Source organism: Acartia tonsa, chromosome 4 (assembly GCF_053477335.1).
Source record: "Acartia tonsa isolate MP-2025a chromosome 4, ASM5347733v1, whole genome shotgun sequence".
NCBI classification, from domain to species: domain Eukaryota; kingdom Metazoa; phylum Arthropoda; class Copepoda; order Calanoida; family Acartiidae; genus Acartia; species Acartia tonsa.
In genome coordinates this window covers 56,604,458-56,632,399 of record NC_137263.1, presented here as the reverse complement: position 1 = coordinate 56,632,399, position 27,942 = coordinate 56,604,458, and the positions used below count along the sequence as shown (strand labels likewise).

General features: G+C 33.4%; 2 protein-coding genes and 1 long non-coding RNA gene across 3 annotated transcripts in view; all 3 read left to right on the top strand.

Annotated features, from left to right (window-relative positions):
• Positions 1-27,942, top strand: part of LOC145315564 (ATP-binding cassette sub-family D member 2-like) — a 162,535-nt gene that overhangs the window by 29,580 nt on the left and 105,013 nt on the right. The window contains exons 18-21 of the mRNA XM_080155546.1: positions 16,847-16,913; positions 17,313-17,408; positions 18,418-18,590; positions 19,489-19,633. Coding sequence (XP_080011672.1) covers positions 16,847-16,913; positions 17,313-17,408; positions 18,418-18,590; positions 19,489-19,633 — 481 coding nt within the window. The remainder of the gene's footprint in view (positions 1-16,846; positions 16,914-17,312; positions 17,409-18,417; positions 18,591-19,488; positions 19,634-27,942) is intronic.
• LOC145317894 (uncharacterized) lies at positions 1,240-4,576 on the top strand. The gene is made up of 3 exons (XM_080159177.1): positions 1,240-1,767; positions 1,994-2,217; positions 2,425-4,576. The coding sequence occupies exons 1-3, from the start codon at positions 1,559-1,561 to the stop codon at positions 2,565-2,567; spliced, it is 576 nt and encodes a 191-aa protein (XP_080015303.1). The 5' UTR covers positions 1,240-1,558; the 3' UTR covers positions 2,568-4,576.
• On the top strand, positions 9,148-10,318 carry LOC145317896 (uncharacterized). Its single transcript, XR_013879144.1, has 2 exons — positions 9,148-9,173; positions 9,522-10,318. It is a non-coding gene; the product is annotated as an uncharacterized LOC145317896 (long non-coding RNA).

Here is a 27,942-nt window from a genome sequence, read left to right as displayed (position 1 = left end):
TAAAGCCAAAGTTTAGGAAACCATTCAATAAACAAATAAGAAAGAAAACTAAGTTTACAATTGATACTTTTTTCTATTGCATACATTTTAAAAATCTGTCTTACTGTATACCAGGACTTAATTAATACCATAAGTAAACCTAGTTTTTACCACTTTTACGGTAAAATTTTACCAGCCTTTACGTTTTATAAATCAGTGACTACAATTTTAAGTCTAAGGTATTAAATGCTATTATTATTAATTCTTCTTTATTATTTCAGGTTATTCTTCAACAAGGATTTCAGTGTTATATTGCCAGTCAGCATATTTGAGAAGACGAGGAGGCGTCCCTACAGTTACAACTTTCTGGATAATGTTACCCGATTCATCAACAAACTAATTCAAGAAGGATTACCTGGACATACCTTTCAATGTAGAACCATCATCCACGATGCCGTTGCCAGAGCCGATGTATTCGGCATTCTTGGCCATGGATCAAAAAATGGATGCCCACACTGTGACCTTCCAGGGATGGCTTTTTCACAGACTTATCTCCGTCAAAAGAACTTGGTATTGTTCGAATCAATGAATGTATTTTACCCCAGTGACAGTCAAAATATGGGTACGCCGAGGTCTGACGAGAAATTCCGCAAGTTAGAGGAAAATAATCAGAACATGAAAACCAGTTTTTCTGACCTTGACCCGAGCTTGGATTTAATACAAGATACCCCCAGTGATCCGATGCACGCGTTGCACCTGGGCTATGTAAAGAAAGTGATGACGTACCTGAAGAAAGGACGTAATAGTTATCCAGAATTGGAAGAAGAAGACTTAGTTCAAATGGAGAGAATTACAGGGATGTACTGCATTTGACTAAAGAAATGACGCGTAAAATAGGTGTTTTCTTCGCGCATTTCTCGGCACTGCGATAAAATTCTGCATTTTTAGATTTATGTCTATTACACATTATTTGTACGCCTTGTTATGCCGCTTAAAAGAGTGTTAGTTTGAAAAGTTTAAAGAACTTAAATTTTGAAAATTTTCTCCTTATCACCCATATTTTACCATGAACTGCAGTAACTCCAATTATAGATGAAATCAACGATCAATTGAAGCTTGTTGGCGATTTTGATCGCGTTCCCCGTACGTCCATCATGCGCCTGACAGAGAAGAAGCTAGCCCTCAATTTGAAAAGTTCTGAATTCAAAGTACTGGGCTTTTACCATATGATATTTTATGCAGAGGTAGGTTTTTACCATATTATAATCTTTTTAGAATTTAAAGCTTATTTCAGTTTCATTATATTGTATAGCAATAACATTCTTTTTAAATTTGCGCACGTGTGCTATATTATATATATATTTCTATTGAGGAGGGTGGACTTCCAATAAGTATATAGGGCGAAGCCCCTAGAGGCTAGGGGCGAAAGAGCTAGTTTTACCTTAAATTATTACAATGTTTTTTTTTCCAGTTGGCAAATCTTAAAGATGAACAACGTCTGATATGCAAGTTTTTATTCCACATATTGCGCAGTCTCGAAGAGCATATAACAACTGAACGTGTGGCTGAGCTCAAGACCATGATAATGGTCCTGAACTCAAAATTGGCGGAGATGTACGGCGAATCGTGCTTGAGTTACAATACTCACATGCTTTACCATATGCCGGAACATGTCCGCCGATTTGGACCATCCATGGCGTTCAGTTGTTATGCTTTCGAAAGTGCCAATCATGTGATATCAACTTACATCCGAGGATATAATTTTGGCCTTAAAGAGGTTTCAAACAGGTAATACTATTTTTTTTTAGTTGAGTTCCTTTGACTTTTAGTTTTGGTTTCAAGAAGTGTCACTTCTCCCCCCCCCCCCACTCTTTACAAATTTTAATGTAATTTTTAAAAATGTAACATAACTTTCTTTCCGTGTATTGCTGATCAAACACTTAAGCTATAACGATTTCACCAGCAACATACCTTTCCGTTTAACAGCCATTAATGACATAAATGACATATTTAGATTGTTGATATTTCACACAGTGAAACCGTACATAAATGAAAAGCTGGCTGTCAGGGGAAAAAGGAATGCCAACAAACGAAAGTTCGAAAGTAATCAATTCTATACAGACTGCCAAGACCTCTACTTTGTCCCAGACTGCCGTCGTGATAAAACAGTATGGTTGGTCCACAAAGTGAGGACATTTTTTCCGGCATACACCTTTCCTGAAGATTCCAGAATAATAGGTAGGGGTGTATATTTTGCACATGATTAATTGTTGTATAGAAATATTTCATGAACTATACATTTCATCTAATTCCTTTTTAACCTACCACAATTTATTTGTAATTCTCTTATCATGCCAGGAGGAGAGTGTGGTAAAGGGGGGGTCTAGGAAATATGAATTAAGTTTTATGGTTTTAAACACTGAAAATATACACCCCTGGTATTAGGAGTAGGCAAGACTGACGATCCCGAAGACTATAGCCATCCTCCAACACAACTAGCCTCCAACCTACTGAAGTACAGAGTAGCACATATCTCCGTACACCTGTTGCATCAAGATGTCTCCATCGTAATTCCTATCGGAATTTAATTTTGTACATTGAAAGCAGAGAAAGGGGGGGGGGGGGAAATGACACTTTTTGAAACCAAAACTAAAAGTTCCATATTGTACCCTTATAAAACAACTGCCATGCAAAATGACAGATCTGTAACTGTTTCTTTAGTTCAGTTCCTTTGACTTTTAGTTTTGGTTTCAAAAAGTGTCACTTCCCCCCCCCCCCTTTTGTTATAATATGTATGTAAAATGTTGTAAAATTCAACTGAAGGCCCTTCCCTCTTTATTTGGAATTTATGTGAAATGTACTTTAAAATATTTTTTTCATTAAAATTATTTTTTATAGCTAATTTTAAAAAAGGCATGTCAACTTAATTTAGCAAAACCCTACCTTTTTGGCCATCGATGGGTATGAAGTTAAAGTGTTATAAGTCTAGTCTGTAATTTGAAAGAGTACATGTTTGCAATTTAATTTAATTTTACATAAAATTTTAATTTCTGTCTACACATTTCAGATTTAAAACTATGCAAATTGCCCATGCCAACGACCTGGATACAACAGCGTAATTTCGACTGGCAATTGACCAAGCTAGATCCCAAAATGACGAGGACTGGAAAGAGTGCTAGTTCTGTAAAGGTAAAAATTATATTTAAGGCCTAATTTACTATTGTACAAATTGCTGCTACCCTTCGCTCTTAAAACTTATAAATTCGCATGTTACCGGATCGAAAGGAAAACCTTATCGGTTCATGCTTAACAGACCACAAAAGATTATTGACCAAGTATAATTATTTATTAATTTTCCACAGTGTGTTTAACATTTGATATTAGTAATTAAAATTCTAGGGGCGTAGCCACTGCTATCTAATATCTTATTATGCATTGTAAATACAACAATTATTTCTTGCTTTAGAACAACAAGCCTACTGGAGGTGGCAAACCTAATGGAAGTGCCAGAGGTGGAAGTGCCAAAGCTGCAAGTGCCAAACCTGGAAGCAACAAATCTACTGGAGGTGGCAAAGGTACAACAGCAAAGGTAGAATTTTAAGTTTTATTGTTATCGGTTTTTGGTTTGTTGGTGTTTTGTTGTTAAACTAAACTTACTAACATGATGTCTGTTTGTGGGTTGGTACCAACAAATCTCGTTAACCGTTGAACAAATTGGGTCCCTCTAACCATATAACTTAACCTAGCCTAACCTAACACAGTCATTTTGTCGGGAGAGGGGGGGGGGGAGGGTAAAGTTTTAAAAAATAGAAGAAAAAAATTAGGATAATGCCGGTGTTGTTTAAAACTATAATCCTCGGTAAGTAATGCTTTACAATAATTATCTATATTATTTTTAGAACACAACTAGAACCACAACATCTCCAATAAGGCCAATAAATATTACCCCACCTCCATCTCCACGGGCACGGCACCACTCCGCGAGTCAACGGACCGCGAGAGTTGTAGTTCCTCCTGCAACATCATCACGACCCCAGTCCCAGTCATCACGACCCCAGGGATCATCTGGCCCTTCTGGTGAGATGGAAGAAAGCGAGGTATTATTTTTATTTCATTTTGTCATCCAGAGGATACAAATTACAATTATTTAGGATATATATCGACTTAGCCTGGAAAAAATAACTTGTAAGATTTGACTAAATTTTTGGTAAACATTGACCAATAAAAATTTACCTTGTAAATTTTTACAAACAAGTTGGTCAAATTTTACCAAGTTGATTTTTTGGTCAAAGTCCAAAAATCTGGACTTAGCCTAAAAATTTACCTTGTCAATTTTTACCAAAAAGTTGGTCAAATTTTACCAAGTTTTTTTGTTTGTCAAAGTCCAAAAATGATGGAAGATGCTTAGGATCACTTGCTCTTGTTTGTGGATAGTCTTCTTTTCTACCACGTAGTTTTTAAAATACCAAGACTTGAAAATATGTGGTTTAATATGTTTAATTTTAAGGATTTGTTCACCGGGGCCGTTATGAACCAAATTCAGAACCAATTTCAGCAGCTACGTACTTTCTTGACCTCACAAATGAAAAATCAAATAGAGCCCATTAATGCGAACATCAGAAACTTGGTAAACAACTTGGTAAACTTGGTATTACCTTTTTTTCTTACCTCCATCTATTTATATTTAATGAAATATAATATACATCCCTGTGCAGACTTGGAAAAAATATTACACATCCGAACCATGTAGAATATACATCCCTGGCAGAATGGAGACAAGTATTATCCGTCGGAACTTTCGTCTGAAAACGAAGAACAAGACGAAGAACAAGACGAAGAACAAGACGAAGAACAAGACGAAGACCTGATAGCTCCCAGTCAATCCCAATAATTCCAGGACTTTACGTATATATATATTTATATGTAATTTTTTTTTATGTCATAAGTTTCATCTTCAACTTTTTTTTATAATATCTAGAAAGGAGTAGTTTCCCAAAATGCATTTGAAGTTAATTTAGTGAGCCGTATATTTGAACCTGTTTAAATGTGTTTAAACTTTATTTATATGGCATAAATTTGAAGAAAGTTAAATTTTCTACCACGTACTTTTACCATCTTAACAAAGAAAAATATGCAATTCACAAAATTAAGTTCAAATGCATTTTGTGAAACTACCCCTTTCCACCAATTAAGTTTAATGAGCTTAAAGTTAAGAGCTTAAACTGAAAATTTTTTGTTGTATAATCTGTTGCATTTTTTGTAATTCAGTATATAGCAGTTGTAGTTTACCCCCTAAACTAAGGAAAAAAAGTATTCACAACTAGCTTTTGTTAATTTTATATATTTGTTTAATTTTGTATATAAATATTATATATATGACAGTTATCGTAGGGAATGTTTTAATTAATACGGTGGTAGATTTCCATGGTAAAATCCGTAATGTTTATGTGCTGTAATTAAAAAAGAGAACGTTTCAAATTTGTATTAACTTTTTGTAAATGAAATTTGTCTATATACTTGTTTACAATATAAGATATACCAATATGTGATCTTGCTGGACCCTATTATATTAAAATTCCCTACGTCAGTTTTTTGGACATTTATTCATGAAAATTTATAATTACCAGTGATAATTTGTTTCTTTTCAAATTTAATATAGAATGTCCGACATGTCCATGTCAGCCACAGCAGCAGCCGACTTAGAGAGAGACGAACAGCACGAAGAACAGAAGCCGGAAACCACAAGTGGGTGAGTAATATTTTAATATGTATAAAACGAAGTAGAATGATGTCTGTCTGTCTGTCTGTCCGTCCGTCCGTCCCTAGCTATATTTTGGTAACCATTCATCGAATCGGATTCGACAATCCATCACAACATAATTACATAAATACATATTACATATTTTTTGGTAATTACTTCTTTGGGCAAAGGTCCGATTACCTGGGATATATAATATATATTTATATATTTCAGTGATAGCGAAAAAGAGAAGAACGAAATGAGTGTGTCTGAGCCTGAGCTGCCTGCTAAGCTGGCTGACCTGCCTGATACCCCTCCTAAATTGTCTGATACAGAAGATTTGAACCTAACTTTGGATTGCACTACGTAAGTTTATTTATTTTTGTTACCATTCTATTTCTGTTCGGAAGGTGGTAGTAGCCGGATTGAAAAGAGTAGGATAAACATTATTGTTATGGCGAATAATTATAGTTTCATTCAGGGGTGTACATTACGCACAAGATTAATTTTGTTCCCGTGGTACAAAATTTTGTATTTTTTTCCCACCTATTTTTATCTCACCAAGTAGGGACGGAAATGGAGAAATATTGAAAGAACTAAAATTTTTGGTCCTACCACACATATTCTAGTTATTTTCCCCCCACCACCTGAACAGGGGATCCCATATAGGATATACACCCCTGATATTTCAAATTAGCAGCTACGCTAAACCCTCTAATATGAAGTATATCTCTTAAAGTTTCTTTTGCCACTCCCTTCCCTTGCCGGTACCTATGAGAAGAACCCGATCTGTTCAGTGGTTATCGAGATCCTTCGGTACATAAACACGGACATCCTGTTACTTTAGTATTATTTTTTTTTATTTTTCAGGGACGACGATGGATGGGAGACAATGCAGAAAATAAAACAAGACCTTAGGGCAGCAAAGCAAAAAATTGCTTCTTTGGAAGAGGAGATCGCTTGTTTGGAAACACAAACAAAGTAAGAAATTTTTTTCACTTCTTTTTTTGGTATTTAATCCGGGCGACTGTGTTGTAAATGATTTTTCGGTACAGACAAATTCACCTTTATATATTACAAAACTAGCAAGTATGCCTCTAGGGGTAAGGTGGGAGGGGTAAATGTGGACCAAAAAAAAAGTTTACTATTTAATTATAATATGATTGCTTAATTCAGGGAGCAATCCAAGGGATGTCCGGCGGCACAAAAGGATGACCAGAAGGTCGGACAAGCCTCTGTTATGGAAGGAGAAGCAAAGTAAGATATCCTATTATATAAAGTAGTAAGCGTTTTTTGTTTGTCCCGAAGGATAACCGCTAAACCGATATTGTTCTCCTTTAAAGTGAAGCTTCTTATAGGTCCTGGAAAGGTTTTAAACTATTTTTGTGCAGGGTGTCTTCACCCCCTCCCCCAAAAAATATTTTTACTCTTCTGAAACTGAAATTGAAAATGGGAAGATGTTGATTTTTCCCCTTCCAACCTTAAGTGCCCCTAGAGGTTTCTAGGGGCGTAGCCACTAGTTTCTTTTAATAATCTTTTTTCATACTTCATCCGGGCGACTGTGTTGTAAATGATTTTTCGGTACAGACAAATTCACCTTTATATATTAAAAAACTAGCAAGTATGCCTCTAGGGGTAAGGTGGGAGTGGTAAATGTGGACCATAAAAAGTTTACTATTTAATAATAATATGATTGCTTAATTCAGGGAGCAATCCGAGAAATGTCCGGCGGCACAAAATGATGATCAGAAGGTCGGACAAGCCTCTGTTATGGAAGGAGAAGCAAAGTAAGATATCCTGTTATATAAAGTAGTAAGCGTTTTTTGTCTGTCCCGAAGGATAACCGCTAAACCGATATTGTTCTCCTTTAAAGTGAAGCTTCTTATAGGTCCTAGAAAGGTTTTAAACTATTTTTGTGCAGGGTGTCTTCACCCCCTCCCCCAAAAAATATTTTTACTCTTCTGAAACTGAAATTGAAAATGGGAAGATGTTGATTTTTCCCCTTCCAACCTTAAGTGCCCCTAGAGGTTTCTAGGGGCGTAGCCACTAGTTTCTTTTAATATCCTTTTTTCATACTTTATCCGGGCGACTGTGTTGTAAATGATTTTTCGGTACAGACAAATTCACCTTTATATATTACAAAACTAGCAAGTATGCCTCTAGGGGTAAGGTGGGAGTGGTAAATGTGGACCATAAAAAGTTTACTATTTAATAATAATATGATTGCTTAATTCAGGGAGCAATCCGAGAAATGTCCGGCGGCACAAAATGATGATCAGAAGGTCGGACAAGCCTCTGTTATGGAAGGAGAAGCAAAGTAAGATATCCTATTATATAAAGTAGTAAGCGTTTTTTGTCTGTCCCGAAGGATAACCGCTAAACCGATATTGTTCTCCTTTAAAGTGAAGCTTCTTATAGGTCCTGGAAAGGTTTTAAACTATTTTTGTGCAGGGTGTCTTCACCCCCTCCCCCAAAAAATATTTTTACTCTTCTGAAACTGAAATTGAAAATGGGAAGATGTTGATTTTTCCCCTTCCAACCTTAAGTGCCCCTAGAGGTTTCTAGGGGCGTAGCCACTAGTTTCTTTTAATAATCTTTTTTCATACTTTATCCGGGCGACTGTGTTGTAAATGATTTTTCGGTACAGACAAATTCACCTTTATATATTACAAAACTATAGCAAGTATGCCTCTAGGGGTAAGGTGGGAGTGGTAAATGTGGACCATAAAAAGTTTACTATTTAATAATAATATGATTGCTTAATTCAGGGAGCAATCCGAGAAATGTCCGGCGGCACAAAAGGATGACCAGAAGGTCGGACAAGCCTCTGTTATGGAAGGAGAAGCAAAGTAAGATATTTCTTTTAATATTATTTTTTCATACTTTATCCGGGCGACAGTGTTGTAAATGATTTTTCTGTAAAGACAAATTCAACGTGTTCCTTTATTTATTAAAAGCGAGTACTAGCAAGTACGCCTCTAGCTGGGTAAGGTGGAAGGGGTAAATGTGGAACCAAAAAGTTAACTACTTAATTTAAATAGATTATTATATATATATTGTTTAATTCAGGAACAAAACAGCTGCAGCTGGCTCTCCAGAAAATTCGGATGAGAACGAGGTTAAGGAAGTCACTGTTATGGAAACACCAGCAAAGTAAGATTTTTTAAAAATTGTTTTTACTACTTTATCCTGGCGACTGTGTTGTAAATGATTTTTCTGTACGCTAAACCCTCTAATATGAAGTATATCCTTAAAGTTTCTTTTGCCACTCCCTTCCCTTGCCGGTACCTATGAGAAGAACCCGATCGGTTCAGCGGTTAACAAGATCCTTCGCTACATACAAACAAAAATCGTTTTACTTTGTAGTATAGATTGTTTAATTTCAGGATGGAAGACAAACCGGATTTTGATATAATTTATGTGAACATAAAGAATCCAGGACCAAAAAGCCCAGGTATAGTACAATATTTATACTAGCGACTGTGCCCAAAGCATATAGTGAAACATTTCTGTACTAGGCACTAAGAAAATGCCGTAATACATTGTATTATTACACTAGGTTAGGTTAGGTTAGGTTAGGTTAGGTTAGGTTAGGTTAGGTTAGGTTAGGTTAGGTTAGGTTAGAATAGGCTAGGCTAGGCTAGGCTAGGCTAGGCTAGGCTAGGCTAGGCTAGGCTAAAACTAGAAATATTACTCTTTCTATTAATACACTAGGTTAGGTTAGGCTAGAAAAAAAAACTATTGTAAAATTGAAGTATTTTTTTGTAAAAAAAAGTAATTTTAAAAAATATTTTAATTTCAGTGTATCGGGTGTCAGATGATGAGCAGGAGATGTTTGAACCACCCCCTCCTACAATCCCGCCAGCATCAAAACTGAGTAGGCGCAAAAGAAGTGCAACACCGGGGAAAATCAAGACCTGCGCCCATGGACGCAGTCCCCGAAGCGAGCTGCCATTGAACACAAGACTCATCGAATGCACCTATATGTGTCCAGACTGCCGCGTCTTCTTTCACAAGAGGCAAAAAGAAAGAAAAGAAGGACAAAAGTAAGCTGATGTATAATAGTCCTTCCAGTCAGATCATATATAAACTATTTGTGATAAAAAAGTGATATATATCAAGATATCTTGAGTCAAAAATATGTTTAACCACCTTTAATTTGTACGTACATTAATCTATATGACAGTTTTGACAGTTTTGTTCTGACGATGAGAATATTCATATAATATTATATTTGAAACCGCTATTCCTATATAGCAAATTTTTGAAAATTTAATAATGGAAAGTAACTTCGTAATATATTTTTCTTGTGTATAAAAATGTTCTAGTATAAAGTACAATTAGAATCCAGATCTCAGCAATTAAAACCTATGTATATTTGTGTTAATTTCTCAGCTTAAACCGATTAAACATGCAGTTATATTATCTGTAAAACTATGTAATATTTGGTCATTTAAACCACGTCTAGAATTATAGACTAATTAAGAAAATTTCTGTGAATATATACCTATATAGTATCGCGCTATCGTACCTATGTAAATCATTATGTAAAAAAATATGTTTAAGTGTTTCAATCAATAAAGATAATAATGAAAACAATTTTTTTTTTTATTTTTGCGTTTTGTGTACAAGCGAGGTTTTTCTATAATTAAGGTCGTTTTTTACCACTTTCTCGTGATTTTTACCACCCGTTTTTACCACAATTATTGGTAAATTTTTACCATATTTACCCTATTTCTGGTAAAATTTTACCAGTTTAGGGCAAAAATATTACCAGGTGTTGAACAGTTTTACCACTTTTTCGGTAAAATCTACCAGAAATTTGCGGTAAATTTTACCAAAAAAGTGGTAAAAATTGGTCAAAATCTGGTATAAATTTGCGTCCTAAAATGGTAATATTTTACCGGAAATCTGGTAAAATTTTACCGATAATTGTGGTAAAAATCGCTGGTAAAAAGCGTCACAGAGTACCACCAAAAGTGTTTTTACCACGATTACGGTAAAATTTTACCACCTTTTAAATCGTATAGGCTGGTAAAATTTTACCATAAAAGTGGTAAAAACTAGGTTTTTTTATGGTATTAATTCCGTCCTGGGATTGAAATCATAAACTTCAGACAAAACAAACCTACTATTTTATGTAATTGTAATAATAATTATGAAAGGGTATCTAGATTAGATGGACGGACGCACATATTCCTAGAGTATCAGCACTGCTAGTAATTAATATACAGGGTGGGGCAAATAAGACCGGACAAACTTTAAACGGCCATAGCGCCAAAACTATTTGACCAATCAGGACGTTTGACCACACTATAAAAAGCTTAGGTAATGACCTTTTAGCACAAAAAAATCTTTGGACGAAGATGGACATGTACAATGAGCTGGCCGCGCATATGTTCAACAAGGCAGATTCCAAATGCGCCGGTGGTTTAATCTGGATTCTCGACTAGGGCCCACTAAATCTGACCTCAGCCCATTTGTAGGTGAGGTAGAGTTATGCAACTTTCTGGGGATACTGTTAGATACATAAGTAAGACACTAGAAAAGACTAGAGCTCTCTATCTGAAATGGCTTGGCTGTAGTACTCCAGCAAAGTGAAACGGGACAGATTTTGAGATGTAAAAAACGTCAAAAACCGTGAAAATTCGTGAAAATTTCTCGGTTCTTGACTTCAGGGACCCATATGCCTCCCAGCACCCCGATCTTAATTCAATGGACTTTTGGGCCTGGGCTACTTTGAAGCATGCACCAATAGACGTGCCCATGCCACAAAGACCTCCCTCATTGCCACTATCAAGGAGATTTACGCCAGCTTGGACAGGTACATTTTGACCTGGACCTGCCGGCGGTTAAGGAGGCGGGTACAGGTGGTGATTTAGGCTGGCGGCGATTTTATTGAATAATCTAATAGTCATATACCTATTTTGCTTGCCAGTTTTTAAAATTCAATAAAATCTTTAAAATTGACGATTTTATGTTCATTTGTTTAGAAGTTAGAATTTCTCCGGTCTTATTTGCCCCACCCTGTATGTATACCTATGCTTGGAGGAACTGATTTTAATAAGTTGTAGTACAAAGAATATATTAGAGCAGATGTGGATTCTTAAAAAAAATTTGCCCCACTAATCGCTAAGTGAGCCAAAATTGTTTTCGTGAAAAATCCACCAAAATCACATTAAAAATCTACAAAAATTTTAAAAAATCATAGAAGGGTTATTAACATAAGATTTTATTGTAGGATTTTTCACGAAAACAATTTTGCCCTACTAAGCGATTAGTGGGGCAATTTTTTTTAAGAATCCACCTTAGATGTTCGATTGTCATAAAAAGAGAAGGAAAGATAAAAGATATTCTATGTATAATTCATGAAAAATCACAAACCTTTACATTAAAAGGTAAGTATTTATATTTTGAAGCATGCCTGACGAAAGCTTGACGGACCAAGAAAATCATATACTGAATACTATTGATAAATGAGAAAATCATATCTATAATACAAAGTAGAACAATGTTGGCTGTCTGTTTGTTTGTCAGTCTGTTTGTTTGTAGCAAAGGATCTCGCTAACCGATCGGGTACTCATTTACAGGGTAGCTTCTCATAGGTCCCGGGAAGGTTTACAACTATTTTCTTGGTGGGGTGGGACACCCCTTACCCCCCCCCAAAAAAAATAGAAAATACATCATCCAAAAAAAAAAAATTTAAATTTTCTTTAATATCTAAAACACTAAAAATTAGTTTGATAAAACCTCTTGGGGCAAAGCCCTTAGAGGCTAGGGGCGAAGCCGCTAGTTTCTCATAAAGCGTTACGGACGGACAGACAAAGTGAATTATAGGTTTGCTTCTAAAAAAATGGTAATACAAAAAATCTGTCATTTTATATTTTACGTTTTATTGTCCGTTTTTTGAAACTCAACATTGTAATTTCATGGATCCGTGTATATTTATATAATGATGTATATAATGTATAGAATCCAGGTATCTAAAGGGATAAGACAATAGCCGATAAATTGATGTATAAACAAAACTACCCCTTTTATAGATTACTATTAGTTTAAAAACTCAACTTAATGAACCAATTAATATTCAAAAAAAGGCCTTAAAATTCTTAAGCCAACAAATAAGAAACATTAGGAACTAGTATATTAAACAGCCCAATATCCCCTCCCTGCCTGTATTGTAGAATCAGTATCAGTAATTAATGTTGGCAAAGGGTCCGATGCTTGCAATTTAGATCACTCACAGTTAGGGACACCAACAAGGGTTCAGTGGTAAAACAAAACAGAAGATAAATAAAGATGAAATGACATGTAGCTAAACATTTATACCTTAGCTGGATCTTTAAATCATTTTAGTGGTGAGCCAGATCGGGGTGAGCCAACTTTCCACCAATGAGAGCACAGCATTTTATGTAATGCCGCGCTGTGATTGGCTGAAATTCGGCTCACTCCGATCTGGCTCACCACTAAAATGATTTAAAGATCCAGCTATTCATTCCCCCCTCAGATCCATAGGACAAGGATTCATGATCTTTAGAAACACTTTTTTTCTTCTTACCCACCTCCCTTTGGTTACATAAAAAACAGTTTAACCTTAAGTTTACCCATATTGCTTTAGCTACTCACAAAAAAAAATAATATTGCGGTATTTTCTCAGCTGCTATTAAAGAGAGATATCTTAGATTTCTTGCAAAAATGCTCAAATGCTTTACAACTCAGTTTGAAGCTTTTTATTAAATTGATGTATTTGTGAACACTTAATAAAATCCTTACATCATCCTATTTAATTTTATAAAAGTTTGAAGGTTTATCTATAATACAAAGTAGCTTGATGTCTGTCTGTCTGTCCCTTAAGATCTCGGTAACCACTGAACCGCTTGGATTCTACTCTTTAGGGTATATACCTATTGGTCCCGTCATGGTTTTAAGCTATTTTCTTGGGAGTAACCCCCCCAAGAACAAAAAAATCCCCCCCATTTTTTTTTTAATTTGCTGAATAGTTCCTTGGTCCTTTTACAAATTTTGACATAATTTTTTTTTTTAATCATCTCTTGGGGCAAAGCCGCTAGTATAAATATATAACATCATATTTAAGTTAATGTATTTATTAACATGAATACTCCGTCAAGTTCCTAACTATATTATACAGTATGACAATTGACAACTATTGATGAAAACTAGTTGTTTGTCTGCTTGCCAGATTTACCTCTGGCTTAATAATAAATATATTAGAATAGATGTACACTTGGAAAACTAGTTGTTTGTCTGCTTGACAGATTTACCTCAGGTTTCATAATAAATATATTAGAATAGATGTACACTTGGAAAACTAGTTGTTTTTCTGCTTGCCAGATTTACCTCTGGCTTAATAATAAACATATTAGAATAGATGTACACTAGGAAAACTAGTTGTTTGTCTGCTTGCCAGATTTACCTCTGGCTTAATAATAAATATATTAGAATAGATGTACACTTGGAAAACTAGCTGTTTGTCTGCTTGCCAGATTTACCTCTGGCTTAATAATAAATATATTAGAATAGATGTACACTTGGAAAACTAGTTGTTTGTCTGCTTGTCAGATTTACCTCTGGCTTGATAATAAATATATTAGAATAGATGTACACTTGGAAAACTAGTTGTTTGTCTGCTTGCTAGATTTACCTCTGGCTTGATAATAAATATATTAGAATAGATGTACACTTGAAAAACTAGTTGTTTGTCTGCTTGCCAGATTTACCTCTGGCTTCATAATAAATATATTAGAATAGAGGTACACTTGGAAAATTAGTTGTTTGTCTGCTTGCCAGATTTACCTCTGGCTTAATAATAATTATATTAGAATAGATGTACACTTGGAAAACTAGTTTTTTGTCTGCTTGTCAGATTTACCTCTGGCTTGATAATAAATATATTAGAATAGATGTACACTTGGAAAACTAGTTGTTTGTCTGCTTGCCAGATTTACCTCTGGCTTCATAATAAATATATTAGAATAGATGTACACTTGGAAAACTAGTTGTTTGTCTTCTTGCCAGATTTACCTCTGGCTTAATAATAAACATATTAGAATAGATGTACACTTGAAAAACTAGTTGTTCGTCTGCTTGCCAGATTTACCTCTGGCTTGATAATAAATTTATTAGAATAGATGTACACTTAGAAAACTAGTTGTTTGTATGCTTGCCAGATTTACCTCTGGCTTCATAATAAATATATAAGAATAGATGTACACTTGGAAAACTAGTTGTTTTTCTGCTTGCCAGATTTACCTCTGGCTTAATAATAAATATATTAGAATAGATGTACACTTGGAAAACTAGTTGTTTGTCTGCTTGCCAGATTTACCTCTGTCTTGATAATAAAAATATTAGAATAGAGGTACACTTGGAAAACTAGTTGTTTTTCTGCTTGCCAGATTTACATCTGGCTTGATAATAAATATATAACAATAGATGTACACTTGGAAAACTAGTTGTTTGTCTGCTTGCCAGATTTACCTCAGGCTTAATAATAAATATATTAGAATAGATGTACACTTGGAAAACTAGTTGTTTATCTGCTTGCCAGATTTACCTCAGGCTTAATAATAAATATATAAGAATAGATGTACACTTGGAAAACTAGTTGTTTGTCTGCTTGTCAGATTTACCTCTGGCTTAATAATAAACATATTAGAATAGATGTACACTTGAAAAACTAGTTGATCATCTGCTTGCCAGATTTACCTCTGGCTTAATAATGAATATATTAGAATAGATGTACACTTGGAAAACTAGTTGTTTGTCTGCTTGCCAGATTTACCTCTGGCTTAATAATAAATATATTAGAATAGATGTACACTTGGAAAACTAGTTGTTTGTCTGCTTGCCAGGTTTACCTCTGGCTTAATAATAAATATATTAGAATAGATGTACACTTTAAAGAATTACGTTGTTACTCTTTGTAGTAGATAAAATAGGATAATGTAATGAAAACTAGATGTTTGTTCTCTTGCCAGATTTACCTCTGGCTTGATAATAAATATATAAGAATAGATGTACACTTACTAATAACCTGGATGGAATCAAATTATATTGACCCTATATATAGCAGACAACAAAATTTAAATTTAGAATGATCTGCTTGTTAGACTTACCTCAGGCTTAATAATGAATATATAAGAATAGATGTACACAATAAAATAAGTTTCATAACAGACAAAAAAAGTTTGATGCTACTAAATATATGTCTGCTTGTTAGATTTACCTTAGGATAAATAATAAATATGTTAAAATAGATATAAACTTAATAATAACATAGGAATAAATTACATTGACCCTCTTTGTAGCAGACAAAAAAAGTATAATTTAATGAAAACTAGTTACAAAAATTTTTTTAACTAATAACTCTAATCTTAAGATGCAGTAACAGTAACAAATCAATATAGTTTTGACACATGATTACTAAAAAGTTTACAGCTTTTTACATAATCTTTCTAGACAGTTTAAGAAACAAAAATCTAGTTACTTTAGTAAAGATTAGTTAAAGATAAAATGTGGTTTCAGTAGAGGGACAATAAGAATATATGTAGCTAAATATGTTGTCTCTCTATATTATAACTTTATTATCCAGATTATAGGTAGGTTATAGCCAGGGGAATAATCCATACAAATCATTTTCATTAGTCATACTTAAGTCCAGGATTATTAGGCAGGGATTTGGCAACTCATCAAAGCTGTTATGCCTCCAACTTATTAACAATCAAATCTAAATAAGTAAATAATAATATTGAACATACTGTTTTCCAGCTATTTTTGATAAATATCTATAACATTTTTATTTAAGCAATATCACTCTATGTTTGCTTGTCCATTAATTTTGAGCATTGTTTTTATGCATGTTTTTTATCCTTGTTTTTTTAAGATCCGGGCGGGATGGGACATCTTGCTGTTTATTATACTAGTCACCAAAGTTTCATAATAACTTTTTCTTTTTTGTTGGCTTAACAACTTTGTGGACTTTTAATGAATCTTAATCAGTTGATTAATCAAGTTGAGTGTCCAAACGTTTCAACCACTATTTGTATCATCATCGGTAAAGTTTTATTTAACAGTCATTGTCTTATCCCTTTATATCCCTGCTTTTAGATATGAGAGAGGAGTGGTCCGTGAGTGTCATGAGCTGGAACTGTACAATGGAGTTCCCCTGATCAAGGCAAAGAAGATAAAGTATAGAATTGAAAACCTCAAATAGTTCTTGAAAAATTCAAGAAAAGTCTCGCTTGAAAAACCAACTTTATTACCAAGAAAATATATTAATAATGCCAATATCATTATTTTGTCCAAATATTTCTTAGTCATTTTTACTAAATTCATATTTGAATTTGCTTTTGTACATGGTTTTGGGCTGAATGCCTGTCCTTCTAGCTTTCAGTAAATTATTTAAAATGCATGTATTTCAATAGTATATCTGGATATTTTCTAAAAGCATGCGCTTTTACTAAAAGCCAGAAGTACTTAGTAGGCTTTTAACAGTTCCAAGTTTATTTCAGGCTAGCCAGGCAGAATCTTCTACCTGGATTCTATACTATACTTTTATCTTCTTTGGATCAAGGGAGTTGTCCAGATATCCTCTGGTGATATCCTGCTGGACAGAGTACCTATTGTCACACCCAACTGTGACATTGTTGTTCCCAGCCTTTCTATTCAGGTTTGTTTTAATTTGTCTTGGAGGGAGGGGTCATTGGACTTAATATTATATAACTAGCGGCTACGCCCCTAGAAGCCTCTAGGGGCACTGGTAGGAGGGGGAAAAGTTGACCTTATCCCATTTTAAATTTGAGTTTCAAAAGAGTTAAAAAAATATTTTTAGGGGGAGGGGGGTATAGAACCCTCCCAAAAAATAGTTAAAAACCTTCCAAGGACCTATATTTTTTAAAGGGAGGGGGGTGTAGAACCCTCCCAAAAAATAGTTAAAAACCTTCCAAGGACCTATAAGAAGCTGCACTGTAAAAGAGAACAATATTGGTTCAGCGGTTATCAAGATTCTTTGGGACAGACAAAAAACGTTTACTACTTAATATTATACTATTACTCAAAAAGACAAATTTCAGAAACAATGATAAACAATGCAACTAAAAATGTAATACTTCCAATGTAGTAAAGGGGTAGTTTCACGAAATGCATTTGAACTAAATTTAGTGAACCGCATATTTTTTGCTAGTTAATGGGTGAAACTATATTTATATGGCATATATTTTAAAGAATTTCAATTTTCTACCATGTAGTTTTGAAAATATCAAGACTTGAAAATCGTCTTCTTGTGATATATGTAATTTAAAAAGATGATTTTCAAGTCTTGATATTTTAAAAACTACGTGGTAGAAAATTGAAATTCTTTCAAATATATGCCATATAAATGTAAGTTTAACCAATTAACCAGGAAAAAATATGCGGTTCACTATATTAAGTTCAAATGCCTTTCGTGTAACTATCCCTTTAGTTTCTTGGCAATTATCAAATACTTTCTTCTGCATTTTCTCATAACTACGCCCAATTTTTTCTGTTATAAAAATTCAAAATGAGACGTCAAACGGCAATATTATAAACTAAATATAAACAGTTTTGGAAAGTCGTCTTTGTTCTATATTCTCTCATCATGATATCCACCTCATTGTGACAATTAGACATCTAGCGATAATATCATGTACTTATTTAAGGTGTCTCCTGGACAACACGTGTTGGTTTCTGGACCCAACGGCTGTGGAAAGTCGTCTTTGTTCCGTATTCTGTCCGGACTGTGGCCAGTATACAAGGGACGCCTGCAGAGGCCAGCCTCAGAGAAGATCATCTTCATCCCCCAGAGGCCCTACATGACCATTGGTACTTTAAGGTTTGTTTGGAAGCAGCTTATAGTGCCAGATAAAAAAATGACGTCTTACAATACAAATGGCCAATGATAAGCCAGAGCTGGATCTTTAAATGTGTAGCCGTTGCCGGAGCCGTAGCCGTGGCCGTAGTCGTGGTCGTAGCCGTAGCCGTCGCCACTGCCAGTGCTGCCAATAATACATGGATTTTCAAAAGTTTGAAGTTTTTACGTATTATTATTATTATTTTTCTTCATATTTTTACTGAAAATTCAAAAAGTTGTTGTGATTTAAATATTTAAAGACGTGGCCACGAGTAGCCAATTTGATTTAAAGATCGCTATTAGGTTAGTGGCTGTACCTCTGGCAGTGGCAACGGCAACGGCTACACATTTAAAGATCCAGCTCAGTATACATTTTACCATTGGTGAATTAAAAAGTATACTGGTCTATCATTAGTAATTTGTATTGTATGACGTCATTTTTAATTAGGCACTATAAGCTGCTTCGTTTGTTTGTTTGTACCTAGCAAGCATTAAAAAAACCTCTTTTATTTTTTTAAAATTAAAATTAAAGAAGGGTGTAGTTTTTTTCTTTATGCCAAACCCCTAAAGAAGGCCCAAAACAAGTACACAGTTTAACCCAACCTAAAAAGCATCAAAGATTAATAAACTAGCGTAAAACTGCAATTTTTTATTGATACCTAATTAAGCTTTCATGCATGATATACGTGGATATTATGACAGGGGGGAAATTTTCGTCAATTTAAGATGCTATGTCCACTTACATTTATTGGTTAGTTCGATTATCCAGTAGGAGGGGAGGGGTTGTTATTTAGCCTGATACAAGAATCACTTTGTTACATGATAATCTAGTGTAACATCCAAGTAATAATAAATACATTAACCTAAAAATATTTGGCAGAGACCAGGTGATCTACCCCGACAACCCCGGGGAGATGAAGGCGAAGGGTTACAGTGACCAGGACCTGGCGAATATCCTGGAGATTGTCAACCTCAACCATATTGTTACCAGAGAGGGGGGCTGGGACACCACTGCTGATTGGAAGGTAAAAATTATTTTGATTTTTAAAACTGTGTTTTTAGCCTCAACGGCTTATGCTTATCCTGCGAGGTCCTATCCCTTTGGGGTATTATCGGGAATCCTCTTACCCTAGTTTTATCTCACATAACCTAAACCTAAAATACAGTCGATATGAGGGAAACTGCCGTAATTTTCTTAAGCACAAAGCTCGTTGGCAGCTTTTTCTACTGGTTAGTTAGCTTGATAGTAGTTCCATACAATAAACATAATAGTTTCTTTCCCTAATTTTACTTAGGATGATAGACAATTGTCTGTAAGTCCTATATGTTTGTTTAGTTATTTGATGTTTTTAAAAAATTCTTTGATGTTTTTTTAATAAAAATTAATTTAACTGGGAGATTTAAATGGATAAGACAATGGACGATAAATTTTACATCCCTAATGACACAAAATTACCCCTTCTATAGATTACAATTAGTGGTTGAATCGTTCGGACACTCAACTTAATGAACAAGTCCCCAAGAGTGTTAAGCCAACGATAAGAAAACATTATTGTAAGACTTTGGGGACTAGTATAATGAACAGCACAATGCATCCTCCCTCCCTGAAATTAATTACCCTTCTTCTTTGATTGAACGCGTCCTTGTTTTAATTTGAAGTTAGATGAGGTGTGTAAAGATTATTGCTTTCAACATATCTACACAAAAGTATTTTTGTTATATTCGCAAAAAGTCCCTAAATTAAGAATTAGATGAATTAGAGAAAAGGTTAATAAAACCTAAATTTGTGATAAAAAAAGTAAAAAAATTTGTTTTGTTCAAGATAGAATTACTAATCTCTGAAAAAATCATTAATTAAAAGCACTTTAACATTAGAAAAATGTTTAATAACAAAAATATATGTTTTTGAATATATCTAATAGAAGATAAAGAATATTTTTTATCCGTACATGTCAGCAGCAATTCAAATAGCCTGAAGCAATAAAAAATCCGATTGAATAAAGTAGTAAGATATTTTGTCCGAAGCTTAAGATTTTGGAAAGTGCTGATCCTAATGGGTTGTACTTTCAAGGTTCTTGGCTATTTAATTGATCTCCCCTAAATTCTTTTGAAACAACTAGTTTTTAATAAAGGATTTATTAAACATGGATGTTACGCCAGAATTTTATGTATTCTTATAAAGTGATGCTCCCAGCTGGCTAAAACAAAGATACCTCCCATCCAACCCCTTAAATCCATCCTTTCCCCTCCAGCAGAATAAACGAACTGACCAGTAGATATGGTCCATATTAGCAAGCTAACTTGACGACAAATTTCCCCCTGTCAATATATCCATTAATATACAACTACTTTTCCTCCCGAATAGTGAAAATAAATTTTGAAACGTAATTTTACCTCCTTTGATTAACTTGACTGTTTCCTCTTTGTAAAATTATAGAAATTGTTAGCCGGGGATATAAACTCTTAAGAACAAAGATAAAAACATCCATAAAAGTAAAGCTCAAAATTAAGATAGACAAACGAACATTTATAAATATGTTGAAATGCATTCAACAATATTTAGAAGTTGAAACAAAAATTCCATGTAGCTTTTCAAAGTGTCTTAAAAATCTGCGGTGTGACGTCAAAATATTTATCTCTTTTTTAGGGGTTTCCTTTCCCACTACTGCTCTCATTATTCAGTTTTATGACGTCACACGGCTGAACTTTTGAGACACTTTTTAAAGCTTTAATTTCATGTAAACTTTAAAATCACCTGAGTACATGGTGCTTAATATGGACATACTTACATTTAAATACTTGAGTATAGAGATACTTTGCATGTAACATATTGTCCTCTAACTAAAAATCATAAATTCATAAAAAAAAATCAGATGATAATGATCATATAGAAAACTTCTATCAAAAAAGGACTCTATTGCAAAAATTAATTTAAAGCTATCTAAACAATACCTACCTGTTACAGGAATCATAATGTAATATTTAAAATCTAACATGCTGCCTTATTTTATCAAATAGAGACATCCTGTTATTTTTTATGAGGATTTTGAAGACGTGGAAGATTAAATTATATTAGATTTACCTGACTTTCTTTAGAATAGATATTAATCGCAGATAAATACAAGTTTTATTAGGTCCGAGGTGCCGAAGGGCCGGGATGACAAAGCTGGTTTTTTTATGATTTTTATTTCGATATTCGTGGGAAATTGTCTGTAATACGATGCTATGCATGATTTTTCAGTATGGCTGAGCACCATCGGATATCAATCGGTTTCTCAGCCATACTGGAATACATATTCCTGCTCCAGTGTAGGTAATTAACCCTGGGCCGTTCCACCCCCCTCCCCCAAGGGGAGGGGTCCCCCCAACCAACACGCCTTACAAAGAGCGATGACATTGGGTTGGCCCATAATGTAACAATTGATTTAGGAAATACATGGATAATATAAACCAAATTTATTTGTCAGTTAGAACATCCTGTCGGATGGGGGGTATCATTTTAGCCAGCTGCGAGTAACACTTTATCAGAGTAAGCTGGTGCGACATCAAAGTAATATTATATCGATTAATGTAACTCAAATGTATTATTTATTGATAATATCTGCCGAATTTGTACGTTTAGAGATTCTTGAACAGAGATATTAAGCGATAAAATATACATATTATTGGTGAAAAATTAAAAAAATAATGATAATATTTTAAGTGGAGTAAAAACTTAAATTTTGGTGTAAATATTAAAAAGTCACCGGATTACAATATGGGGTGTAAAATCTAAAATATCCCCACTCCAAACTTTTTTGGACAGTAATATACTGTACAGTTTTTCACATTGTACAAAATTGCTATAATGAGGGAACATTCGTTGACAGCGGATGAAAAAATGGTTTGTCCTCTAATGGGAAAATTTGGCCTCAGTTCGAATCTTGATATATGGGTTTATGTAATCGGGGTATCTCAAATTTGGCTCATCTGACAATTGGAAATGAAAATAGATTTTTTTAAAAATCTTATTTGAGTATCCTAAATTTGGCATAAAAATCTGAATCATATGACAATTTATAAAATCATAAAAGTATCAAAGAGAAGAAAATTTAAAGTGTGCAATGTAAAAATTCAAAAAGTTTTAATTTTGTGTATTTATGTAATCTGGAATTTTGTGTATTAAATAAAAAGGATCTAAATCTAAATTGTTTTAGAAAAAGTCATTAATAAGTTGAGCTTTATAATTGTTTATATGTGTACAAAATCCAAGAAACATAAAAGCTTGTCATCTTAAATATGAGCCATTTTTTGTTGGACACAATTTGAGTTTCACAGAGTTTTTGCATTATTTAAGACAAGACTTTTCTTATTTCATTTAAGCAGTTTTTCTGTTGAGCAAAATTTGAGACAAAGAACTGAGAAGAAGGAAAGGAAATTTTATAAAGACATTTTTCTGTTAAGCATAATTTGAGTTTAACTATGTTTTGGCATGAGTTAAGAACTTGTCATATTTAATATAAGTTATTTTTCTGTTGAGCAAATTTGAGTTTAACCAAGTTCTCTGCATGAGTTAAGGACTTGTCTTATTTCATATAAGCAATTTTTCTGTTGAGCCAAATTTGAGTTTAACCTAGTTTTGGCATGCGTTAAGGACTTGTCACATATCATATAAGCAATTTTCCTGTTGAGCCAAATTTGAGTTTCACCCAGTTTTGGCATGAGGGCTTTTCATATTGTATATAAGTCATTTTTCTGTTGAGCTAAATTTGAGTTTAACCTAGTTTTGGCATGAGTTAAGGGAAAGGGAGATAAAGTAGCAAAATTGGTGGTCCTACAAAAATACCAAAATCTATGTTTAGCCAAATGAAGTTTATGGAATGCTGTAATAAAAATAGCATAAAGCCCTCCCAGATCCTATCTAAAGCTTCCCTAAAAATGAAAACTCAATTAGTTTAGTAATTATTGAAACCTAAAGTTTTAGACATAAAAAACCTTACTTCTTAATATAATTGGATAATGATATAGTTCTCTTCATTTTTTGCTAGTTAACCTTCATCTTCTTTCTTTACATTCTTACTTATTCCTTTCTTATTATTTTTACTAGCGACAGTATCAATTTCAAAATTTTCGGGGAAAAAAAATTGGAACTGCCCTGGACTGGTCGAACAGTATCAAATTTTAAAAAAATGGGGGGGGATTTTTTTGTTTTTGGGGGGTTGGGGGTGTCCCACCCCCAAGAAAATAGCTTAAAACCACCACAGGACCAATACCCTAAAGAGTATAATCCAATCGGTTGAGTGGTTACCGAGATCTTAACCTTCCGACGGACGGACAGACAGACGGGCAGACATTATTCTACTTTGTATTTTCATAACTAGCTTTAAATTGTCTATATAGGTATTCTACTAATAATAAACTATGATTATTTAAGTTTATTATTTTATTGATTTCTTTATTAAGATATTCATTTCATTTGCTATCACTCTAGTTCTTTCTCTCTTCCTCTTTCGAGCGGCGCGAAGATTTTACCCCCCCCCCCAAAAAACCGAATTACCCCCCTCTTAAAAAAATTTCCCCCCTCCCCAAAATAAAAAGCTTGGACGCCCCTGCCTAATCTATCTGTCTATCTATCTATTCTTCTATCATCTATCTATCTGTCAATCCAATTTATCTATTTATAGTCAAGAGTGTTTAACAAAGCGAAAATATTGTAACCAAAATCTATCTGCCTATCTATATATTCTTCTATTTATCTATCTATTTATAAATTATTTTCTGTCTATCTGTCTATCTATATGTCAATACAATCTATCTATCTATAGTCCAGAGTGTCAAAAAAACAAAAAAAATTGTAAACCTAATCTACATATTCATCCATCTATCTATCTGTTCTTCTATCTATCTATCTATCTATCTATCAATCCAATCTATCTATTTATAGTCCAGGGTGTTAAACGAAGCGAAAATAATGTATTTTAGAATAAATCTATCTGTCTATCCATTTGTCTATCTGTTTTTCTATCTATCTAACTATGAATTATTCTCTGTCTATCTATCTATCTATCTGCCTGTTCTTTTACTATCTATATAAGAATTATTCTCTGTCTATCTATCTATCTATCTGTCAATTCAATCTATCTATATACAGTCCAGGGTGTTAAACAAAGCGAAAATAATGTATTTCAGAATAAATCTATCTGTCTATCCATTTGTCTACTCATCTTTATTCTCTTATCTATCTATCTATAAATGAATTATTCTCTGTCTATCTGTCTAACTGTCAATCCAATCTATCTATATATATTCCAGGGTGTTAAATGAAACGAAAATATTGTAATGTAAACCTAATTTACATATTCATCCATCTATCTATCTTTTCTATCTATCTATGAATTATTCTCTGTCTATCTATCTATCTGTCAATCCAATCTATCTATATATAGTCCAGGGTGTTAAACGAAGCCAAAATATTGTAACCAAAATCTATCTGTCTATCTATCTGTCTATCTATCCATCTATCAATCTATCTATCTATCTATCTATCTATATGTCCATCTATCTATCTATCTATCTATCTATGAATTATTCTCTGTCTATCTTTCTATCTATCTATCTATATATTATATAGTCCAGGGTGTTAAACGAAGCGAAAATAATGTATCTCAAAATAAATCTATAGAAAGTATATTCTCACAGGGATTTAAAGGGATAAGACAATGATAAATTGATGTATATTCCCGATGATAATACACAAAACACCATTCAACTTGATGTTCCAACCAACCAAAATTGATTAAAAGTCCTCAAAGTTGTTAAGCTTACGAATATAAAAATTTTATTATAAAGTTTGGGGACTAATGTAATAAACAACCCAATGTCCCCACCCTCCCTGAAATATTCTCTAAATTTCTTAATATCTCAAGTCTTTCACATGGGTCACTTTAAAACCCCTTTTTCCAAAATATAGATTTAGGCAGAAAGGAGATTTTGTATCTAAAGAAGAACTATAGTGACAAAAAATTAAAGATTTCGACTCTGCTCTTACTTATTTTAGTTTTAAAAATAAAAAGTGTTTTCTTTTAATTTGGTGGGGAGTCGACCAACCATAATTTCTAATTTTATTCTAAAAAAAGTTAAAAGAAAATACAATTTTTTTTTTGGGGGGGGGCTTATTTTTTATAGAAAAGATTATTTATAAACCTTCTCTGGACCTATGAAAAGATAATTCATAAAGGAGAACCATATCAGTTGAGCGGTTAGCAAGATCCTTAGGTAAAGAGAGGCAGACATTCTGATAAGCATTTTTGAAACTATTTGTAAAATATAAAACCTGAGAAAATTGTTTGGATGTGTCAAACAAATTTCAGATATTTTTGTTTATAATTAATGGGATATGTTAAAAGTTTATCATCCATTGTCTTATCCCTTAAGATCCCTGATCAATTTTGACATTGAGAAGTTTTACTTTTCTTCTACTTGTGAAAATAGCTTCTGTATTTGACACTGGTAACTGACAGGGAGATAAAGGGATAAGACAATGGCCGTGAAATGATGATACACAAAATTACCCCTTAAATATTTTACAGACCCTTCACTAACGAACCAAGCAATTAAAATTCAATAAAAGTCACCAAAGTAGTTAAGCAAAAAAATAAGAAAACTTTACTATAAAACTTTGAGGACTAGTGTAATAAACAGCCCAATGCTCCCTCCCTGGTGAGCAGATACCCAGTAAGCAGAGAATGTACAGAAATTTTAAAAGTACGAGGGTCACTTTAATACCTATTATAAAAGTTTAATTAACATACAACTTAAAATCTCATAGTTGAGTCCTCCTTTTGTACAAAAAAATATTTATAAAACTCGAGAAAATTGTACAGAATATTTACTGTACAAAAACCGTGACTAGAGCCAGAGTCATGAATCAAACCATAAAACTGAAAAAAAAGCCATAACTTTTTTCCCAATAAAATAATCTCTTTTTAAAGTCAAAGTAATTGAATAGTCATATGTTAACAAGGATGACAACATCCATAAAAGCGAAGCACTGAAACAGTAAGACAAACGGACATTAACACTTATACAATGTCAGAACTGAATAATCGAAATAAAATATAAAAGAGTCGAAGCAAAATTGTAAACAAAGTTGATGAAAAACTGCTTGATACAGGATAATGTTTATGGACATACTTACATTTTTAGGACTTTATTATAGAGTTGTTTCGCTTATCACATTATACTTTGTTGTCCCAGGAATCAATATACCAAAAATCAGATTAATCGGATGATTAGATCACATAAAAATATGTTGTTAAAAAAGAAAAAAGTCAACATGTCTAAAATGGACGTACGAACATTTTGATAATGAGTATAGAGTTGCTACGCTTTCTAAATCGTACATAACTACCAAAGGAATCACCATGCAAAGTTTAAAATCGATAGGACAATTTAAAATACTTAAATAAACGAAAAAAGCTATCCGTTACGGACGGACGGACGGACCGACCCTAATTATAGAAAAGCTTCGCTTTTAAAAATATTGATTTTTTGGAAATAAAAAGGTTAATTAAATGAGTGTTTGAATTTGTTTTTTAATATTAGCAGTATAATATAAATTTATTGCATCCTATTATAGACAGGTATCCGTGGATAGTACAATACAAAATTAAATCTGGTTTTGGTTTTATTATTTCTATTTTATTATTCGTGGAAAAGTTCTGAATATGTTAGCCGGATATGATTTTTTTTTTATTACAAATAAAAATAAATGCATAATGATACAGAATATGAGTAATAAGGAGTTCTAAGGAAATAGAATTATAAAAAGTAAACACTAACGATAATTTATAGTGTTCTTAAATATTTTTGTAATTGTAGGAGGACAAAGTGTCTCAAAAAAACAGCCATGTGACGTCATAAAAATGAGGGAGGTGAGAGAAGATTTTTTAGACACTTTGTCCAGCTACAATGAATTTATATTTATGCAGTTTGCTATTAATGGATGTTGTCATTCTTGTTTTTTAGTATTAAAATAGTCTAAAATCATCATAGAACAAAAGCAGAAGACATTTTCTATATTAATAAAAAAATGTATTTCAATATCTGTGAAAAGCTGTCCATAATACAATGCGATATATAACTATAAATGACAATACAGAAAAAAAATGTGTAATAGTTATTTCTCGCATCGTATTATAAACAGCTTTCCGCGGATATAGAAAGTACAATCATAAGAATAAAACCAGTTTTTTTAGCCCCGGGGTGCCGAAGGCACGGGGTAAAAAAACTGGTTTTAATGTTATGATTGTACATTTTTACATTCGGAGAAAGCTGGATATTATACGATGCTAGA

What these genes read in the sequence shown, in the direction of transcription:
- LOC145317894 (XM_080159177.1), top strand. Translation starts at nt 1,559, where the DNA reads ATGATAATGGTCCTGAACTCAAAATTGGCGGAGATGTACGGCGAATCG. An exon ending in CTTAAAGAGGTTTCAAACAG is followed by an intron (nt 1,768 to 1,993) that starts GTAATACTATTT and finishes TGACATATTTAG; the next exon opens with ATTGTTGATATTTCACACAG. An exon ending in TGAAGATTCCAGAATAATAG is followed by an intron (nt 2,218 to 2,424) that starts GTAGGGGTGTAT and finishes CCCTGGTATTAG; the next exon opens with GAGTAGGCAAGACTGACGAT.